Source organism: Bos indicus x Bos taurus, chromosome 2 (genome assembly GCF_003369695.1).
Source record: "Bos indicus x Bos taurus breed Angus x Brahman F1 hybrid chromosome 2, Bos_hybrid_MaternalHap_v2.0, whole genome shotgun sequence".
Taxonomy (NCBI): Eukaryota; Metazoa; Chordata; class Mammalia; order Artiodactyla; family Bovidae; genus Bos; species Bos indicus x Bos taurus.
Genome location: NC_040077.1, coordinates 30,736,646 through 30,758,165, shown reverse-complemented (window position 1 = coordinate 30,758,165; position 21,520 = coordinate 30,736,646). Strand labels below are relative to the sequence as shown.

At 35.4% G+C, this 21,520-nt stretch overlaps 1 protein-coding gene across 4 annotated transcripts in view; it reads left to right on the top strand.

Annotated features, from left to right (window-relative positions):
* Positions 1–21,231, top strand: part of SCN2A (sodium voltage-gated channel alpha subunit 2) — a 145,191-nt gene extending 123,960 nt beyond the window's left edge. For 3 of the 4 annotated variants that reach the window (XM_027558912.1, XM_027558904.1, XM_027558920.1), the window contains 8 exons: positions 1,028–1,201; positions 4,648–4,770; positions 5,966–6,247; positions 7,511–7,564; positions 10,134–10,271; positions 10,642–10,746; positions 15,726–15,996; positions 17,574–20,977. In XM_027558912.1, the coding sequence (XP_027414713.1) occupies positions 1,028–1,201; positions 4,648–4,770; positions 5,966–6,247; positions 7,511–7,564; positions 10,134–10,271; positions 10,642–10,746; positions 15,726–15,996; positions 17,574–18,769 (2,343 nt within the window). In that variant the 3' untranslated portion in view covers positions 18,770–20,977. Of the gene's footprint in view, positions 1–1,027; positions 1,202–4,647; positions 4,771–5,965; positions 6,248–7,510; positions 7,565–10,133; positions 10,272–10,641; positions 10,747–15,725; positions 15,997–17,573 lie in introns of all 4 variants that reach the window. The other variant, XM_027558895.1, reaches the window with a different exon arrangement.
* Positions 21,232–21,520: the final 289 nt, after the last annotated feature.

Here is a 21,520-nt window from a genome sequence, read left to right as displayed (position 1 = left end):
GATATTTTTAGCACAGTGTGAGAGGCTCGCTAAGTAGCAACTTTTATTGTTCTGCCATAGGCCTGAGATTGAATCAAATTTAGATCAGTATGATTTTTTGTGAATATTTAAAGTACGACCCTTCTAACTTTTAGTCATCAGAACCAGTTCCTATTAAGAATCAATATGTAGACAGGGTATGGGATTATCAGCTAAGTATCAATCTGCTTAGCATAAGCCCCATTGCTCTGTTCATGCCAGTTCACTAGGGCCATCCACATTGAAGGGTAAATAGATTAAATTACCCACAAGCAGCAAAGTGAGATCATTACAGACTTATTTTATATCTGATTTCACTCAACAGAATGGTCAAAAAACCAACAAAAATAAAAACCAATTTCTCCTTTCTCCTTGATCCAGATCACCAAGTCCTGATAGTTTTTCCTGTAAAAGGATTGAATTATTAATAGACAAATGCTCTTTTCATTCCAGAAGACCCAGGGACTCCTGCAAATGAGTTCCCTTGCCCTTTCCAAAGAGCTCTGCAGAATAGTGGCAAAGGGAGGTTGCCACTAAGGGACAACTATATTCATGCTCAGATTGAGCTAGAGAGATAGAGAAAGCAAAAGACTAATCCCTGCCCCTTCCCCAAGCTAAGGGGACTCTTTGTCTTACATTTTCATCACTAAATGGGTTTAGGGTTACAGTCAAGCAACTCTGCACTGAGCAAAGCATATATGCTCGCAGATGGTTTTGTGCCTCCTATTGTAGACAGAAGCAGCTGGCAGTGTCTCAAAAATTTTAAGCTCTGATGGGATATCCTGATACCAAAATTTAAAGATTATTTGAATTAATTTGTTGGCTGAAATGCCCAGTTAAGAGTCACTTGCATACAGACAACTATAGAGCAAAATGCAGCTCTGGGAAGCATGAAGTCTTCCAGCCTTAGGCGCCTGAAAAGATGCTTGCAAGCATGAGTTTTTCTAATAAAATACCAATTAGAGACAGTTTATGACAATGAAATTCAATGGAGTTTTTTCACTTACAGGCCTTTGAAGATATATATATTGAACAGCGAAAAACCATTAAGACCATGTTAGAATATGCTGACAAAGTTTTCACTTATATATTCATCCTGGAAATGCTTCTCAAGTGGGTTGCATATGGCTTTCAAGTGTATTTTACCAATGCCTGGTGCTGGTTAGATTTCCTGATCGTCGATGTGAGTATTCTGCATGTTATTGTTTCATTTCACTGGCATGTGAATGGTAACTTCTAGTCCTTGCTTGGTGTCTGGCACACAGTAGGCACTCAGTACAACTGCAGGACCCCAAATATAAATGATGGGTCCCATCTTCCCAATAAGAAAATGTCCCAAAGCGTTTTTTGCCAGAGTTTCACAGACAAAATAGTTAAATTAATATTTAAAATCCCAAGTTACACAAAGGAATATATAAATGTAGAAGTTTTGCTTTATCACTCTCACATATAACTGTATTTAAATTCTTCACGGGCATCTTTGATGTTCACATTTTTGTCGTCTCCAGAACCTGTTGCAAAGTGTGTCCTGTAGGTGTATTAGTAATCACAAAGGAATATGAAAGTCCAAGTAGCAAGAGACATTTCTTGATTTATATGATTATAGAAACAGATTAGCTATGAGCCAATTACTTAAGAGTTTTATGAAACTATATTGGTGTTGAAAATAATATATTAATAAGATGCAGTGCCAGAAAGTAAGAGGCTTTAAAAATATGAATATGAGTTTATTCCCTTACTTTTGAGGGAAATTTTTGAAGAAGATCTTAACCAGACAAAATTTTAAAAATCAATTTTATTTAATTTTGAAGATATGCTTCTTAAATGCCTTTAAATTAATAGTTAATTTTGTCTAGAAATTTAAGGCCTTTTGTCTAGGAAAAAACTAGGAGAGCCAGAGGGAACAAGGGCCAGGAAACCTGGAGGGAGGGAATAGAATGATACTCAGATTAATTAAGAAGAAAGACACTGAAATTTTTAGGAAAGAAAAATGTGTGTTTTAAGTACTGAACTTTAAGATAATATTCTGTTGATTATAATAACTCCTTGGCAATTAAAGAAATATTATGATATATAAAATTTACATATACCAGAAAAAGAGAAAAATGGACTCTTTCACGGAGAAAGTTAGTTTTTATAGTTGTAGGTGAAAAAAATTCAACTTAATTTAGTAGGAGCTTTCTAGTCACCAAACAATTAAATTTATAAGAAATAAAGAGATTTCTTTGAATTTAAGAGACTAAAATATCTTTTCCTTTTGCTGAATCTGCATAAAGCAAGCCTATTATTTATATTAACATATAAAGCCACATGCAGAATTATATCAAAAGTTTACTGGTGATAAAATGACAATAATACTTTAAATCACATGTGTTTGAGCACTACGAGCAAAAGAAAAACATACCATGACAATACCAGTTCTTTTATTTGTATAATGAGATTATGGATGATACTTTATTTTCTGTCTGTGGTTATGATACACTGTAAATTTTTAATAAACATATCTTATGTTTACTATATCCATGTAATAATAAAGGCATTAAGTCAACACTACCTAAATATAAAGAAAATCTTAAGAGAAATGTGTGAGCTGCTGTTCATGTTACCTAGTGTATTCTGATGTTTACCTTCTTGGATTTAAGAAAATTATTATGATAATACATTAAGCTAATTAATGCCTTGATTTATATCAAACATGTTTATCAATCATCTATTTTGTATGGAAGAGGCAAATATGTATGCCATTTTCTGGGCCTATGGGAGCTTACAGGCAAGTAGTGAGGATAGATATGTATACAATGAGAAGATGACATCTCTATTAGAAGTTTCATCTGCTTCGCTGAGGAAGAAGCACAGGCTTCATGAGGGCAGTGCAGTGTGAACTGGCATTTGAAGGATGTCAGTGTCAGCAGGTACAGATGAAGCAAGGGCATCAAAGCCTTGAAGACACTGCTACATGCCAAGCAGGGCTTGTTCAACCACCAAGTAGTCCTATAGGATAAGTTCTGTGCCACAGGGTGAGGAAGAGTAATTGGTTGATACTTTGTAATTGGTTGATAAGAAACTTAAGTTGGAGAAGAGATTGAAGGACCTGAGATGCCATTCAAAGAGATTTATTAATAGATCTATGATTTAGTGATTGAATAAAGAAGCTATTGAAGAGTTCTCGAAGATACTCTTCTGTTCAAAAGTATCTATGGAAAGTGAAAAGAAAAGCTCACCCAAGAAATTTGCTGGAGATGTCAGTGATGGAATGGAAGAAAATTACTATTTAGAGGCCAAAAAAAGAAGACCAGAAAGAGAAGATCTACATGTATCTCCTTTTCATATTTAGCAACACAAGACACATAAAATTGAATGTTTACTACTTCTTTAGCCAATAAATACTGTCCCTGTTCACAATTTTTTTCTTATGTCTAACTTTTATTTTTCATTCTTTAATTTATACCTATCTCTTTTTCATTCTGTCTTCAGAGAAGATAAGGTACTATAAGTCCTCATGTTTTATACCTAGAAAATCTTCACAATAAATGATAATTCAGTAACTTTATCTTTCATTTGTCTTTGAAGAGATTTGCAAAGCCTAAAAATTTAGATTTTAGGAAAAATATAGAACCTCCTTAAGACAATTTTATAGATTAAATTTTTCCAAATTAATGGTTTTTCTATTTCATATTACATGTGCAAAATTAGTTTGAATAAGTCAAGTTGTGTTGTAAAATATTTTTATGTGCCTCATTTACTTCTCTTAAAAAATGTAATACCACTAACACCATATTCTTAAAAGCTATATTACACATCTGTTCTCATTTTCCTGCTTTTGAAATTCAGGTGCACTTTAGGAGAAAATATCTTTTCTTTAGCTTATATAGTTTCAATGGGTTTTCTATGTATTTTCAAAGGAAATTAGACATTTCTGTGCCACCTGTGGCAGTTATTCTTTTCCTTTTTCGCTGTAATGTTACAACTTATATCAACTACATTAGCCATCAGTATAAATAAGAAAACATTGTTCTGACAATTTCTAATTAGTTATACTAAAATCTCAACTTTTAAACTTAATGATTTCAATTTTCCCTAATGAATGATCTTAGGCCTTCACACTGACATTTACAAGACTAAAGCACTTTTAGAAATCTAGATCTTTCTGAGTGTGTTTATATTCAGCGTCAACTGTGTCTTGCATACTTTTCTTGCATACTTGTACTAGGTTTTCTTTTCTCTTTCAGGTCTGCTAAATAATATGAGAAATGATAAAGTTTTATAAATCTATAGATGAAAATTTCATTTTGGTGTCATTCTTTTTCTTTCTTTACATTTAACTCTTTTAAATTTTCTTGTCAAGAATCTTGATAAAAAGAGCATATATTGCTGCTGCTTTTTCATTAAGTTTATAGCAATGGTTCTCAAAGTGTGGTTCACTGGCCAGTATCATTAAGCTTAAGTGGGAACTTAAGGAAATGCAAATTCTCAGGTCTCATCCGAACCTTGGCCAGCCATCTGTGTTTGCAACAAGTGATTTTGATGCTCACTAAGGTTTTGGAACTGGTTTATTGCATACAGCAAGGCTGAGTTGTGTAAGCTTTTTTGCCTATAAATAAGACAATTGTGTTGCTTTTTTCTGTATAGGTCTCATTGGTTAGCTTAACTGCAAATGCTTTGGGATACTCAGAACTTGGTGCCATCAAATCCCTCAGAACACTAAGAGCTCTGAGGCCGCTGAGAGCCTTATCCCGGTTTGAAGGAATGAGGGTAAGACCAAATGCTTTAGTATTTGTTGGAATTATAATTGAAAACAGGGTTTCCCTGATGGGTGAGGTGGTAAAGAATCTGCCTGCAATATGGGAGACCCAAGTTCCATCCCTGGGTCAGGAACATCCCTTGGAAAAGGGAATGGCTACCCACTCCAGTATTCTTGCCTGGAGAACTCCATGGACAGAGGAGCCTGGCGGGCTGCAGTCTATGGAGTCGCGAAGAGTCAGACACGACTAACACTTTCAGTATAAACTGCTGTTTTGAACCTTAGACGTGACACATCCAGGTTAAATTTGTCTTCTACATTCATATTCATGTAACCAATCAATCAGTAATATTTGTCAGACATCCATAAATGACACTGTTGGAGGCACTCACACAACATAATCCCTGAATGATGACTTCTAATTAGAAGCAATGAGATTGCTTCTACCTAGACTTTTTTACTCTGTGGGAAATTTCTAGCATGTTGTGTAGACTTCTGATGTGAGTCAACATTAGTTATGTTCATTCCAGTTTATAAATGTGAAGGAAATCCCACTCACTGTAATTTGAAACCACCAAATCATTCCTCATCGTTTTTCTTCCCTGCTCCATATGATGTCTTCTGAGCCTTTTAAAGTCCAACCCTGGCCTTTTTGCTCTCAAACAAAGGCTGAGCTAGCTAAAAAGTAGATCAGCTGTGGAAATCTAACACTCATTTAGAAAGGTGGTACAAAGGAACCGGGAGGCATTTGTACTGCCAGTTGTCATCCCCTGAGGCATAAAACCTGAGACTACATACCCTCAGCACTGAGGAAATTATGATGCCCTGTCCAGGTAGGTTTGGCCATTCAAAAAGGAACTTTTAGGTGTTTTGTGATGTTTTAAAATAGTTACTTAGGATTTTCTTTGAATGTTGCAGACACAACCAGAAATGGATGATATATGGAGGTATATGTGCTTCTGTATTTGTGTGTGTATGGTATCATAGAAAGGAATGGCTAGCTATTAAATTCTTTTCAGCTTACCAATTTAAAAACCTGTTTTACAGTAGCTATCTTAATTTTTTAAAAAGAGAATCAAGCTTTCAGTACTAGAATGATTTTTATATTTTCTCTGTTGAGTTTTCATGTATAATGACCTACATTTCTAGTTCTTCCATAGATCTGACTCTCTTTTCACTTCTTTCCCCATCTCACTGCTGTGCCAGGTCGTTGTCAATGCTCTTTTAGGAGCCATTCCATCCATAATGAATGTACTTCTGGTTTGCCTGATCTTTTGGTTGATATTCAGTATCATGGGAGTGAATCTTTTTGCTGGCAAGTTTTACCACTGTATTAACTACACCACTGGAGAAATGTTTGATGTCAGCGTGGTCAACAATTACAGCGAATGTAAGGCCCTCATAGATAGCAACCAAACTGCCCGGTGGAAGAACGTGAAAGTCAACTTTGATAATGTGGGACTTGGGTATCTTTCTCTGCTTCAAGTAGTAAGTAACCACTTTATTATTATTCACTGTGATGTGTTACTAAAATGAATATAAAATTCTTCTTACTCATTGTTTGCAATACATATTTCCTTAAGCCCATCTGCCTAGATTCTTCCTTAATCATGGATGAACTGTCTTTTTTGCACCATGTTGGAGACTGGATGGCTATATAAAGTTTAAAGTCTCCCAGACTATGCCTTAGGTTTCCAGAACAAGTCTCTGTTACTGAAATTTCTACGTAGATTCCCACTGTCTTCCCCAATCTGAGCAAAGTAGAGGCATTGGCCCGAGGATGGGATTGGAAAGGTAGGGGAGGGGTGGTAGATTTCTGTCCTTTGCAGATACCAGACAGTACCTAAACCCTTGGCAAGTCTCCACTCACCCAACTTTCACGAACACCATAACCAGATATTCCCCTCACATGGACTCCTACCTTGATTTCCATCTTCCTGCCTGTTGCTTCAATGCTTTAAGATAGGGAGATTGCTCTCTTGCAAACAAAAACCTTCCTATCAAGTCTATTATGCCTGCTATAATTTCATAAAATTCCATTTAGCTTCTCAACTGACCATTCTAAGTCATGTTCACACGCTCCCTGAGTTGATCCACTAACACGATACCCAACACTAGATGAATTCTGCAGGGTCCTGTGGCATTAAGAAACTGAAAAACAAATGTGCATGACTTGTCTTCAGAATTACTGTGTCTCTTCAACCAAAAATTTTAAAAAGTAAATTGGAGTTAGGTATAATAGTTTTTAGATTATAAAGTTTCTTCTTATAGAATAATTGCCTCAAAATAGTATATTTGGTAATTTCAAGAACAAACCATCATGATTGGTGGTTGGTGATAATATCATTTAGAAAAGATAAGCAGAAAAGACAACCTTAAGATCAAATAATGCAACATATTTTTCAGTTTGTCTGAAGGTAATACTATATACGTGAAATTATTTCATGTTGCATTCTTGTATATATACATAAGAGTCAAAGGTTGTTGATAATTGATTTTATGATAGCACATTGTTATAATCTATCATGATTTAAGTATAGATGTTAAAGTCACATAGAAAGATGTTATGAAATATGAAGGAAGGAATTTCAATGCATATGTTTTAAAACTTTGCCAAAAGATTTTAAATGTTAATTTCAAACTATTTTATATACCTGTTTTTGAATAAATCTTGGTTAATAAATCTGATATTTAGTCTCTTCCAGAATTATAATTTGGGGAAAAAAATTCAATGGTGTGACTTTTTTTCAGGCCACATTTAAAGGATGGATGGATATCATGTATGCAGCAGTTGATTCACGAAATGTAAGTCTATTTAGAGGAAAAACTGTTTAATTAGATCTAGTGACTATTTCTACAGTGTTGTAATTTACTGATATTGTCAATAAAATAAAACCATAGGTCAATTTATACAGAATATCTGCATTAGAAAAATAAAATATTCAACCTTACATTACTTCTTCCAGAACTTGATTTGAATGTATTTCTCTGTTCACTGTGAATATTCTAACATATCTTTCCTAGTGTCTAGAATAGCAACTGGCACTTAAAAATTTGTAGATTCTATTTGTTCTATTTGTAAATAGAGATATTTTATTTTTGGTTCTAATAGTTCTAGCCATGAATTAAAAGCCCTTATAGGCGCTCTCTTCATCTGTCTCAGATTTCCTCCAGCTTTTGATATTCTTTTGTGATAGGAAAGTCTGAATAATGATAACAGAAAAAAAACAAATATAATCATATTTCTTTTCAGAAAGTAAGATTTTATGATAAAAAGGGCTTTCATAATGTATCTTACACACATCAGCACTTTTGAAATTTTTTGTGGTAATCTCCATATAATTTCTCACTATTTAACAATGAGGAGGGAAATCATGTTTTAAAAAAGAGATTGGTTTCTCATACATTGTCAGAGCATAGTAATTAAGCTCAGATGTTATATCCCTGACACCAAAAACATGTGGTAACTTAGAGAGAGTTCCTGAATTTTTTTCACCTTATTAAAAAAAAGAAACTATAAGAGCTTGACACCCTGCATTTTATCTCTTTTATTATCAGGAGTCCCATTTATAGGCTCTTTTGAATAATATTAATAATTTATAATTTATTACCACTCACTATGTTAAAGGCTTTCTTACATTATCTCATTTTCCAAAGTAGTTTCCTACCTATTTGATTAATTCAAAGTTCTCTCCACCTTTCTAATCAATAACCTACATGACATACAAATTACTTTAGGTTTCTTCCTTAATAACTTAGCAAACACTACTGTATTTTGTTGTTCAGATGCTCAGTCATGTCTGACTCTTTGCGTCCTTATGGACTGCAGCACACCAGGCTTCCCTGTCCTTCACTATCTCCCAGAGTTTGCTCAAACTCGTGTCCATTGAGTCTGTGATGCCATCCAACCATCTCATCCTCTATTGCCCCCTTTTTCTTCTGCCTTCAATCTTTCCCAGCATCAGGGTCTTTTCCAACAAGTCGGCTGTTTGTATCAGGTGGCCAAAGTATTGGAGCTTCAGCTTCAGCATCAGTCCTTCCAATGTTGATTTCCTTTAGGATTGACTGGTTTGATCTCCTTGCAGTCCAAGGGACTCTCAAGAGTCTTCTCCAGCACCACGGTTTGAAAGCATCGGTTCTTCAGAGGTCATACTAGTATATAATCCCTCAGCATTCAAACACCTTACAAAAGATGAAATTCACTTGGCTTCTAAAAGTATGGAAAGTTATTCACCCTTACTCTTGTTTAGTCAAGAGAGAAGTGCAAATTTAAACCAAAATTAAATATTACCTACATACTTTCCTGACTGGCAATATTTAAAAGTCTGACAATATCAAGTACTGCCAAGAACTGCAAGAACTCTGGTATGCTGGGGGTGGGGTGGGGGAATGGGAAAACGGGTAAATATTCCTTTAAAAGGCTCCCTGGTGACTCAGATGGTAAAGAATCCACCTGCAGTACAGAAGACCTGAGTTCGAACCCAGGTTCAGGAAGATCTCCTGGAGAAAAGAATAGCTACCCACGCCAGTATTTTTGCCTGGAGAATTCCATGGACAGAGGGGCCTGGCAGGCTACAGTCCATGGGATTGCAAAGTGTCTGATGCAACTAAGTGACTAACATGTTCACTTTCATTTCTTTAAAAGAGTTGAGCATTATCAACATTATTCATACTTAAAAAAAAAAAAAAAACAGAACTGTGTTGGATAAGAAAGCACATCATTGTTACAGAAACAGTACTTAAGACCTGCTAAGTACAATGGATCAATAGACTCATTTTCAGAATGGAAAGATACTACTGATGTACTTATGTCAACACATATGGTAATAATTCTAGTCTAGCAAGAGAAATATATAACAGAAATCAAACCCTTACTCTTACCTATTACTATTGGCCAGGTTCTATTCTAACACTTCTCATATAGTAATATATTTAGCCTTCTGAATGACCATATTAGAGTTGGTTCTGGTTTTTTTTCCATTTTAAGGATGAAGAAACTGAGTCAGAGAGAGTAAAATTTGAAAAATTTTAACAAAAACTAGTGTAACTGTAGCATCTCTTCTGTAGGAAGAAGAAGTACTCACCCCGCATGCCCCACTGGGGTCTTAAAAGTGCATTCATATCCTAGGCATTTATTGGATGAAATGAATTTTAATTATTCAGACTTTTCTATGAGTTGTTTCATTTTCTCAAGTCAATGAAAGAGTTTGGAGACTCTTCAATAAGTGTGTTAAACTTGATCTTTCCTAAAATCTGTTTAACTTTTTAAAAATTTCCAGTGATAGAGATATGCTTTGAGAATTGAAAATTCACTGATGTCTTTTCTATGAAACAATTTTTAGGTCTAATGGTTATCATTTTTTATACTTTGTAGGTAGAATTACAACCCAAGTATGAAGACAATCTGTACATGTATCTGTATTTTGTCATCTTTATTATTTTTGGTTCATTCTTTACTCTAAATCTTTTCATTGGTGTCATCATAGATAACTTCAACCAGCAGAAAAAAAAGATAAGTATACTAAAACTTCATCTTTGCTCTAAAGTGCTAACTAAATATACCCCAATGTTTCTTTTGGCTCCAAGTGCAGTCATTAAGAAGAAAGAATATAAAATTCAGAAATTATTTTGACTTAATCATCTATTAGTTTTTAAGTGATTGATAATTCAGATAGCTGAATTACTATCAGCTGTCTGAAAGTACTGATATTTCCAGTACAGAAATATGACTAATTTACACGTTGAATATATGCATATCTAAAATACATGTTTGTTAGTAACTTTAGAATAGAATGTGGAGACATTTTTGACACAATTACTAATATGGATTTTATAGCTAGCAAAGAACATGATTTTTACAAGTTTTCCTTTCATTTCTTTACTTTGGAGGTCAAGACATTTTTATGACAGAAGAACAGAAGAAATACTACAATGCGATGAAAAAATTGGGTTCAAAGAAACCACAAAAACCCATACCTCGACCTGCTGTAAGAATAGCATACTTTCATCACTAATAAAAGCTATGTTATCTATCACTTTTATAGCCCAAATTGCTAGATACTAATTTTCGTGTATTTGCAAAACAGTTTTAGTTTGCCTTAGTAATGTGACCAGATAGCCTCAATAGTCTAAGTATTTGGTATTTTTTAGATACATAATATGTAGAAATTATGTAATATATTTTATACACAGACATAAAAATATATAAGTAAAAATGTTCAGGCTTATATACCAATATTATTCCATAGGATTGACATCACTGAGGAGCTTCTAATAATGTAGAAAAGAAAACATATTCATATATACATAGTGTGGAAATATTGAATGTTCTCAGAGTGCAGTGAGGACCAATTGGGATAACTGATACGTCTTGGATATGCCCCATATTCTGTCCAGCTCTGCATATTGAATGGAATCATTAATGAAACAAGTCATAGGTCTTGTTTGTTCCTGGTTTTTAAGAAAAATTTCCTATTTCCTCCAAGCATCTTGCCCTAAATCAGATGACATCCTTCTCTATGGCTTTTTATGGTGATTGTGATTGTATATTTGCCAGTGGCTACTGGTCTGTTTGGTTGCAGCAAGGAATTGTTGTCAGAAGAGTCCCTGAGATCTTTTATGTTTCAGAACTCCTCTCTGAAGGTATACATGGTACAAGGTAATCAAGTGTTCCCCAGGAATCATGATGCTATGATTCCATTAGTGATGATGTAAAACTAGCTAACCTAAAACTGCCCATGCCCCTATTCTGTTTGTAAGATAGCCAAAAGCCCAAAGAAAGTAGATAGTAATATTGGACAAAACATAAGGAATGTAGAATTTGAGCCTACTTTTTGAGAAATAATACAACTTGAATGGATAAAGGAGAAAAGCAGAGTAATGACTTATGTGAAAAAACAAACACTCCAAAGTCATGGAAATAAATATTGCAGTGAAAAATAGCGATATATTTTTGAAATAGTAAGTAGGAAACAAGGTTTTCTGGGTTAAATGAGTCAAGCCCACTATGAATCTGAATAAATCCATCTTAATTTATCCAAGTAAAAATACAATATCAAGTGCACAGCATGGTAATGTGAAGAAAAAGAGATTTTTAGAGACTGGTATGGAGGGGGGGGCAGGAGGAGAAGGGGACGACAGAGGATGAGATGGCTGGATGGCATCACTGACTCGATGGACGTGAGTCTGAGTGAACTCCAGGAGTTGGTGATGTACAGGGAGGCCTGGTGTGCTGCGATTTATGGGGTCGCAAAGAGTCAGACACGACTGAGCGACTGAACTGAACTGATAGGAAAATGTTAGACAAAGTAATGCTGGGCCTTAGACAAGAAGATGAACCCTTACATGCAAGAAGATGAGTCCACAGTATAGGGTCATGCCAATAGGACTGGAGATAAGTGAGCCAACAAGAAGCCTCAGTGGCATGAGGAACCTATAAAATATAGGAAAGGAGGGAGGACATATAGCTAATAAAGAAAGTAAAGCAGTTAATGTTTTGTGAAATTATTGATTCTGTTAATGTAACTGAAAGTCCTGTAAAGGCATTTGGAAAGGTGAGGTCTTATGAATATGGGATAAGGATTTTAGAGTTGTCATTGTCATACATAATTCAGTTGAGCTCTAAAGCATAGGTTCATTTTTGAAAGACAATTATAATATATCAAAAAAAAAGTGGTGAGCATAAAGCCTTGTGTACTTCACCATTATAAAAGAGGTAAATCAGTGAAAGAGTGAGATTTATTAGTAAGGCAGCACATACATATAGATAATGAGAAAAAAATTTTAATGGCTGTTTAATTACGTCAGATAACATGTAGATTTACTTTAGTAGGAGTAGGGATGCACAGGAAATGATTAGTGAATTTAGCTAGAAGATTATTGGCAACAATTTGGCAAATTAATTCAGTCATTCATTTACAATGTATGATGCTAAGCATTTGGAATTAAATACTAAACAGAGAGTCTATTTGGTAATCAAATAGTCACACCAACAAATAGAAATATCCAAGAAGGAAAGAATCCATTTAGCTATGAGAGCTGATAAGAAAGAAGGGGCTGATTAATCAGGGAAGGCTTTACTGAGCATGAGCCTAGGCCTGAAGAAGAATGAGGAAGTTTCTATAGGCCATGTAAGAAGAAAAGAGGGATGTATATGTGAAGGTCTTGAGGTAGGAAGGCCGGTGAGGCTGGAGTACAGAGGCTGGGGGTTCATTTGGGACATGGTGAGAATGAACAGGTTAGGATGGTCCAGACTTTTCTGGGCTTCTTAGGCCACATTAAGGCAAGTCTTTGTCCTTAGAGCAAAGCGAAGCCATTGAGCAGAGCCTGGTCAGTTTGGGTGTTGTGACTGTCACTGAACCAGCATTGACAGAGGCAGTGTGTGCGGTACAGACTCATTGTGGAACTATTTCAGGGGTGATAGGGAGCCTGAACCAGAGTGGTGTGGAGATGAATAAAATGGATTTGTGAGCTATCCTAGGAATGAAATTAAAAGGTTTATTAATTGAATATGAGACGTGAAGAAGGAAGCAACAAAGATGACTCATGAGTTTCTGCCTTACACACTGGAAGAGTGGTGTCACACAGAATAAGAAGTAGGGACATGAATGGAGAAAACAACTGGAGATGCTGGTTTACAGAATTTGAAAATCAAAAGGGGACTCTGAAAGAGAATGAATGTTGAATGAATGTTAGAAGTAGTAGTAAAATTTCTAAAGTAGTAAAGTTTCTAAAGATTGAGAGATTAGTTTCAGAGCAAAGCAGCAATTCTAGAGAGGAAGAGATTGAAGAGAAAGGGAATAAATATAGAATAAAACTGCACAGGATGTGGCCCAAAAACAGTGTAGATTACATTACAGAGGAAAAGGGACTGAGTCCTCCAATGATTTTGGAGTAGTATATAAAAAGATAGGTGTGGACATCAATATAATATAAAATGACAAAGAGGTAGAGGAATTTCTTTATAACAATTGACTTTGGTGTTCTCAAAAAAGAAGTAAGAATACAGGGCAAGAGAATAAGAAATTTCTAAGAAGTTTGAAATTATCCTGGGAGCAAGTGAGGGACAAAGGATTGCTCATCATTATGAAGAGCCAAGACAAAGTGAGAGAACATAAGCCTTAGTGAACATGGCTTCCAAGGCTATACAGCTTCCTCCAGCATATTCTGAAATTTAAATTGGAGACAGTGACTGTGTAGTGGAGTTGTATATTGATCTAACCCACTGGAAAACTAAATGGGCAAAGAATCTTAAGAGATTTTTGGTGAAAATGCTGACATGAACATAAATAGCAAGTTGCTGCTTTTCAGCCATTTTGAATCTGCTTCACTCTAGGTGCTGTATCTGTGGAAGAAAATTGATTTTTTAATTAAATAAAAGCAAACCATTTGCAATAAAATGTCGTACATTTTATGAAACATGTAAGCACAAAATTGTCTGAGATCACAGAGTGCTTAAAACTTAAAACGGAGTTAGGATGCACCAGACTGAGAAGGGGAGTCTAATAATGCCCCTTGACAGAAGCATTATGACAGAGGAGATGGATAAACAAGATAAAGCAGTATGGTACAAGAGTAGTAGCAAGTATCAGAAGGGTAGAAATAAGGGGAACGTAACCAGACTTGGAAAGGTAGACTTCAGTACCCGAGAGCTAAGAACAAGGGGCTGAGAACTGGAATTAGACGCATTTAAGTTGAAGGAGGCCCTCGAAGAACAGATGCAGCTGAAACAACATAAGTCCAGTCCATCGGGCTAAATATGTATTCAGAGAAAATACATGTTTTATTTATGTATTTATTTATGCAAAAATCAAATGTTATTTTTACAAAATATAACAAACCAGTACTATTTGATATCCCAGAATTCCAGTATGGAGTAATGGATGCCTCTACTAGTCGGGCAGGGGCAGAACACTAGCACAGAGAATCCAGACCAATAAAGGCATCCATCTGGAATGCAGACTATGAGCGTAGATGCAGCAGAAGCTCTGTAGTTCTAGTTGAGAAGGTAGAGGACGACCTAGCAGAGGTGAGCCAAGTTCCAAGCTCTAGGATGAGGAATATTGAGCACATAGAGGTGAAACGAAGGAAAAAAACAGGGCCCAGTGAACATAATTGGTTTACAAGATGAGGCCTTAACTTCATAAACAAGACATAAGGCTAGTTAGTGCTTAGAAATTAGGTCCAGATTGAATAGGGCGAAGTTTGAACATCTAAATTTTAAGCTATACTTTTTTAAAAGATGATTTTATTCTTTTTTTTTTTTAAAGATGATTTTATTCTTGTAGCAGTTACCTCATATAAACTTCATTCTGCTTTCCTTTGTCTTAACATCTTACACAACCATAGATGGGTCAGCAAAACGAAGAAATTTACCCTGGTATGATAGTATTAAATAAAATATAGAATTTAACTGGATTTTACCAACTATTCCACCAATGTCCTTTTACTTGAACTATAATTTTAAAAGCATCTTCTCAGCTGAACCTTAAGGTAGAATTTAAGATGCTGTGGCTTTGCTGCGCATAGTGGGTGGGGAATATAAAGGAAGAAACTAGGGTGAAAATGACCCCAAAAAGCTAGAAAAGTATTTATTCATTAGTTCTTCAAAGTTAATTTTGATGCTCACCCCAAACACAGAAGATAACAAAGATTCATTATAGTGACCAATATTTACTGTCTACTGTACACATGGTTATGTTTTAGGCACTGAGAAACTAAAAGGTGGTTCTTAACATAAAGTTAGTTTACAAAATCTGCTATCATAAACAGTATAAATAGAACAAATACCATTTGGAAAGAGCTGGATATTCCAGTATACAAAATTTTCTTCCAAGTGTAAACCAAACATGGAACGTTTTGTAATAAAAGCTGTATTTTCACATTGTTATGTTAAAATCAGATAAGTTGGACTTGATTTGTTTTTCAGTCTCTAAGGGAATTTCACATACTCTTTTTTTTTTTGCAGAACAAATTCCAAGGGATGGTCTTTGATTTCGTAACCAAACAAGTCTTTGATATCAGCATCATGATCCTTATCTGCCTCAACATGGTCACCATGATGGTGGAGACTGACGACCAGAGTCAAGAAATGACCAACATTCTGTACTGGATTAATCTGGTGTTTATCGTTCTGTTCACTGGAGAATGTGTGCTGAAACTGATCTCTCTTCGTTATTACTATTTCACCATCGGATGGAATATTTTTGATTTTGTGGTGGTTATTCTCTCCATTGTAGGTAAGAAGAGGTGCTTTCACGCAAGTGAAATTTTTAAGAGTAAAAATTTGTATTTTAAAACTTTAAAGTATTTTTCATTAATACTTTCTCATTCATCCCAAAATTTCAAATAAAGTCTAATGAAGAGTCCATTCTCAGCTTGTCATTTATCTAACTGTGTGCTGTGCATGAAATTATATGAAGAAAAAGAGAATTTATATTATTTATATTTATATTATACATGCAGCTTTCATGTATCATCTTGTCCCATGCCAGAAGAAAATAATTGCAACTTTGGCATAATAAACAGTCATATTCCTGTGGTATAGACAAGTATTGCTCTGAATAAACAGTTCACACACATGTACACATATTAATCAATAGAAGTAGTCAAATAATTGTCCTTGATAATTGGAATAGCATGTTGTGTGCTTATATATATTCACACTCAAACAAGCCTCATGTCATCTTTGGGTTCAGATAATTTTCTACAGTGTGTAATATTCTTTTTCAAAAGTAGACATTTTGTTCAAAAAAATCAAAGCAGATTCATTTCATCAATACATATTGCTTGTGTGTAGGATGTTAAATCAGGTGCTGGAAGTAAAGTTCTGCCTGTTTGAGGAAAGAGAACATACACATAGAAAAGTGTTATTCCACTGTGTATATACTTTTGCTGGTTAAACAGAACTTTGAAATAAGGTGTCACTCCATTTGATCCCAGTGATAGTGCTATAGGGAAGGAATGTAGTGATTAAGGGAGGGGACTCCTGGGTTATACAGACCCGACCTGGTGCATCCATGTTTTCACTCTTTACCAGTTCTGTGACCTATGGCAAGAGGGATCTCACCTCTCTGATCCCCGGTTTCCCAAGAAATATTTTTGTAAAGTGGTGTTGTGAGGATTAAATGAGATTATGAAAATAAATGCACTTAGCACGTATCTATAGCACAAAGAAAAGACTTAGTAAACATTAAGCCTAACCACCACCAACAAAACTATTTAATAGCTATTATCACCATTTGGCAATGCATAAAATCATTGCCAGGATTCAGTCCCAAGTATGTCTGTCTGGAAAGCCTGGGTTGTCTCTTCTGCCACCTCCCACATAAAACTGATCAAACCATCTGAGAAGAATAAGTCTCATATTCCTAATCTAAAATCACACGCTTTATCCATTAGTCCTTATGCAAATACTAATATAAAACTATTATATCAGAAACATAAACCCATTTCTGTACTTCACTACCATATACATTGTGTCTTTTGGTATATGCTTGACTTGAACCAGGAAAAATGACCATTAATACCTTCAGTTAGTATAAAACTGTTCATGTTATAGCACTAAACATACCAGTTTCATTTTGCTAAATGAATATTGCAGATTATGTATATGTAAATATATGTGTGTGTGTGTGTGTGTGTGTACCAAATTCTCATGTCCACATTTTATAAAACTAGTATGTGCATATGTGTATGTGTATACCTAATTCTCATGTCCACATTTTGTAAAAATAGTGCTTATCTTAGAAATGTACATTTTCATTTGCTGCCATTACATATAATATGATTTTTGTTGTATCTTGGCTTTCCATAGGTATGTTTCTGGCTGAGCTGATAGAGAAATATTTTGTGTCCCCTACCTTGTTCCGAGTGATCCGTCTTGCCAGGATTGGCCGAATCCTGCGTCTGATCAAAGGGGCTAAGGGGATCCGCACGCTGCTCTTTGCTTTGATGATGTCCCTTCCTGCGTTGTTTAACATCGGCCTCCTGCTCTTCCTGGTCATGTTCATCTATGCCATCTTTGGAATGTCCAACTTCGCATATGTTAAGAGGGAGGTTGGAATTGATGACATGTTTAACTTTGAGACCTTTGGCAACAGCATGATCTGCCTGTTCCAGATTACCACCTCTGCTGGCTGGGACGGATTGCTAGCACCTATCCTCAACAGTGGACCTCCAGACTGTGACCCTGAAAAAGATCACCCTGGCAGCTCAGTTAAGGGAGACTGTGGAAACCCGTCTGTTGGGATTTTCTTCTTTGTCAGTTATATCATCATATCATTTCTGGTTGTGGTGAACATGTATATTGCTGTCATCCTGGAGAACTTCAGTGTTGCTACTGAAGAAAGCGCAGAGCCCCTGAGTGAGGATGACTTTGAGATGTTCTACGAGGTTTGGGAGAAGTTTGATCCCGATGCCACCCAGTTCATAGAGTTCTCCAAGCTCTCTGATTTTGCAGCTGCCCTGGATCCTCCTCTTCTCATAGCAAAACCGAACAAAGTCCAGCTCATTGCCATGGACCTGCCCATGGTCAGTGGGGACAGGATCCACTGCCTCGACATCTTATTTGCCTTTACAAAGCGTGTTTTGGGTGAGAGTGGAGAGATGGATGCCCTTCGAATCCAGATGGAAGAAAGATTCATGGCATCGAACCCCTCCAAAGTCTCCTATGAGCCCATTACAACCACTCTGAAACGCAAACAAGAGGAGGTGTCTGCTATTGTTATCCAGAGGGCTTATAGACGCTACCTCTTGAAGCAAAAAGTTAAAAAAGTTTCATGTATATACAAGAAAGACAAAGGCAAAGAAGGTGAGGGAACACCCATCAAAGAAGATATCCTCATTGATAAACTAAATGAAAATTCAACTCCAGAGAAAACCGACATGACCCCTTCCACCACGTCTCCACCTTCCTATGACAGTGTGACCAAACCTGAGAAAGAAAAATTTGAAAAAGACAAATCAGAAAAGGAAGACAAAGGGAAAGATATCAGGGAAAGCAAAAAGTAAAAGGAAACGATATTCCATTTTGTGATCAATTGTTTACAGCCCGTGATGGTGATGTGCTGGTGTCAACAGGACTCCCACAGGAGGTCTATGCCAAACTGACTGTTTTTACAAATGTATACTTAAGGTCAGTGCCTATAACAAGACAGGGGCCTCTGGTCAGCAAACTGGGACTCAACAAACCAGAGAAACAGCATCGACAGGAGGTTTCTGTGTTCACAACCAGCTGACACTGCTGAAGAGCAGAGAGTAATGGCTACTCAGACTCTAGGAACCAATTTAAAGGGGGGAGGGAAGTTCAATTTTTATGTAAATTCAACATGCGACACTTGATAACAGTAATTGTCACCACTGTTTATGTTCTAACTGCCACACCTGCCATATTTTTACAAAACGTATGCTGTGAATTGGTCACTTTTTTTTTTAATTCACAGGTTGTTTACTATTATATGTGACTATTTTTGTAAACGGGTTTGTGTTTGGGGAGAGGGAGTAAACGTAAGAAATTCTATGTTTCTCTATTGTATAACTGGATATATTTTAAATGAAAGCATGCTGCACTTCTCATTCTCATGTAAAAAAAAAAATCATGTCACAAAAGGGAAGAGTTTACTTCTTGTGTCAGGATGTTTTCAGATTTTTGAGGTGCTTAAATAGCTATTCATGTTTTTAAGGTGTTTCATCCAGAAAAATTTTACTGTGCCTGTAAATGTTCCATAGAACCCACAAGCATTAAAATGTCATTTTATTTTTACATAATTCATTACATATACATGTATATATGTATATGTGCATGTATATACATATATATGTATACACACACACACACAGACATATACACACACCATTACATAGTCATTCTGAGTCCTGGCAGCATGACTATAACATTTTTGATAAGTGTCCTTTGGCGTAAAATAAAAATATCCTATCAGTCCTTTCTAAAAACCTGAATTGACCAAAAAGCATCCCCCACCACCACTTTATAAAGTTGATTCTGCTTTTTCCTACAGTATTGTTTAGCCATCTTCTGCTCTTGGTAAGGTTGACATAGAATATGTCAATTTAAAAAATAAAAAAGTCTGCTTTGTAAATAGTAATTTTACCCAGTGGTGCATGTTTGAGCAAACAAAAATGACGACTTAAGCACAGTATTTATTGCATCAAATATGTACCACAGAAGTAGAGTTTGCAAGCTTTCAACAGGTAATATGATGTAACTGGTTCCATTATAGTTTGACGCTGTCACTGCTGCATGTTTATCTTGCCTCTGCTGCTGCATCTTATTCCTTCCACTGTTCAGAAGTCTAATATGGGAAGCCATATGTCAGTGGTAAAGTGAAGCAAATTGTTCTACCAAGACCTCATTCTTCATGTCATTAAGCAATAGGTTGCAGCAAACAATGAAGAGCTTCTTGCATTTTATCCTTCCAATCTTAATTGAATACTCTATGGTAAAAAGCCCAATGTACAAACAGGTTGCAAGCTGCTTAATTCTGTTGAAAATATATGGTTAGAGTTTTCTAAGAAAATATAAATATTGTACAAAGTTCATTTTATTTTCCTTTTCCGCCTTTTTGTACATAAATGAGAAATTAAAAGTATCTTCAGGTTGATGTCACAGTCACTATTGTTAGTTTCTGTTCCTAGCACTTTTAAATTAAAGCACTTCATGAAATAAGAAACAAAGACTAAAATGCAGTGTAGATTCCTGCTTTTTATTAGTACTGTAAACTTTGCACACATTTCAATGTGAAACAAATCTCAGACTGAGTCCAGCATTTATTAGCTTTCATAGTGATGCCTTATCATCGAAAGAGGCTTAAGGAACGATGAGTTGATATTCTTGGCATTGCTTGAATCAGATGGTTCCACCTAGTCTTTTTATTCTGTAAATCATCAGTCTTTTCCAGTGTTTGTTTACACAGATAGATCGTATTCTTACTAACCCATATGACACTAGAACTTTATCAGATATGATATGAGATCCAAGCTTTATTCCACAAAAATCGTATAAATGAAATTATATTACCAGTCACAGCAAAACATTTTGTGTTTCTTTCACAAGCGACATTAAATGTAGATTCTTTATACTAAAGCTATTGACTTGTAGTGTGTTGGTGAAATGCATGCAGGAAAATGCTATTACCATAAAGAACGGTAAACCACATTACAATCAAGGCAAAGAATAAAGGTTTTGCTTTTGTTTTTGTATTTAATTGTTCTGTCTTTGTTTCTATCTTGGAAATGCCATTTAAAGGTACATTCTATCATGTAAAATGATCTATCAGAAAAAAATGTAAAAAATACACATGAAATATAATAATTCACCTTTAAATTTTTCATGGAATGGAAAGTAATTAAGAAGAGTGTACTGGATATCTAGTTTTAATATTGGCCAAAAACCTAGATATGGTATTGGATAGAGTAGTGGAAAATTACATAAATTAATAAAAAATTGACTAACATTTTAGCTTGTGCATCCTTTCTCCTTCCTGTCTACCTGCTGCTTTGTTTTTGTCTTGTTATTCTCTTTTCCCATTTTGGTTCCTTCCCTATGCATCCTTGATCTACTTTTCTATATACCTTTCATCACTTCTTAAGCTCTCAGTATTTTTCATTAAGGGTATTCTCTTTGTTTCTCTTCTGCTTGCCAAAGCTTTTGTTTATTACCGTCTATAGGTAACAGAGTCTGTATACTTAGACTTCTAATAATCTGCTGCACCACAAAAAGGTCATACATCTTCATATCTATAA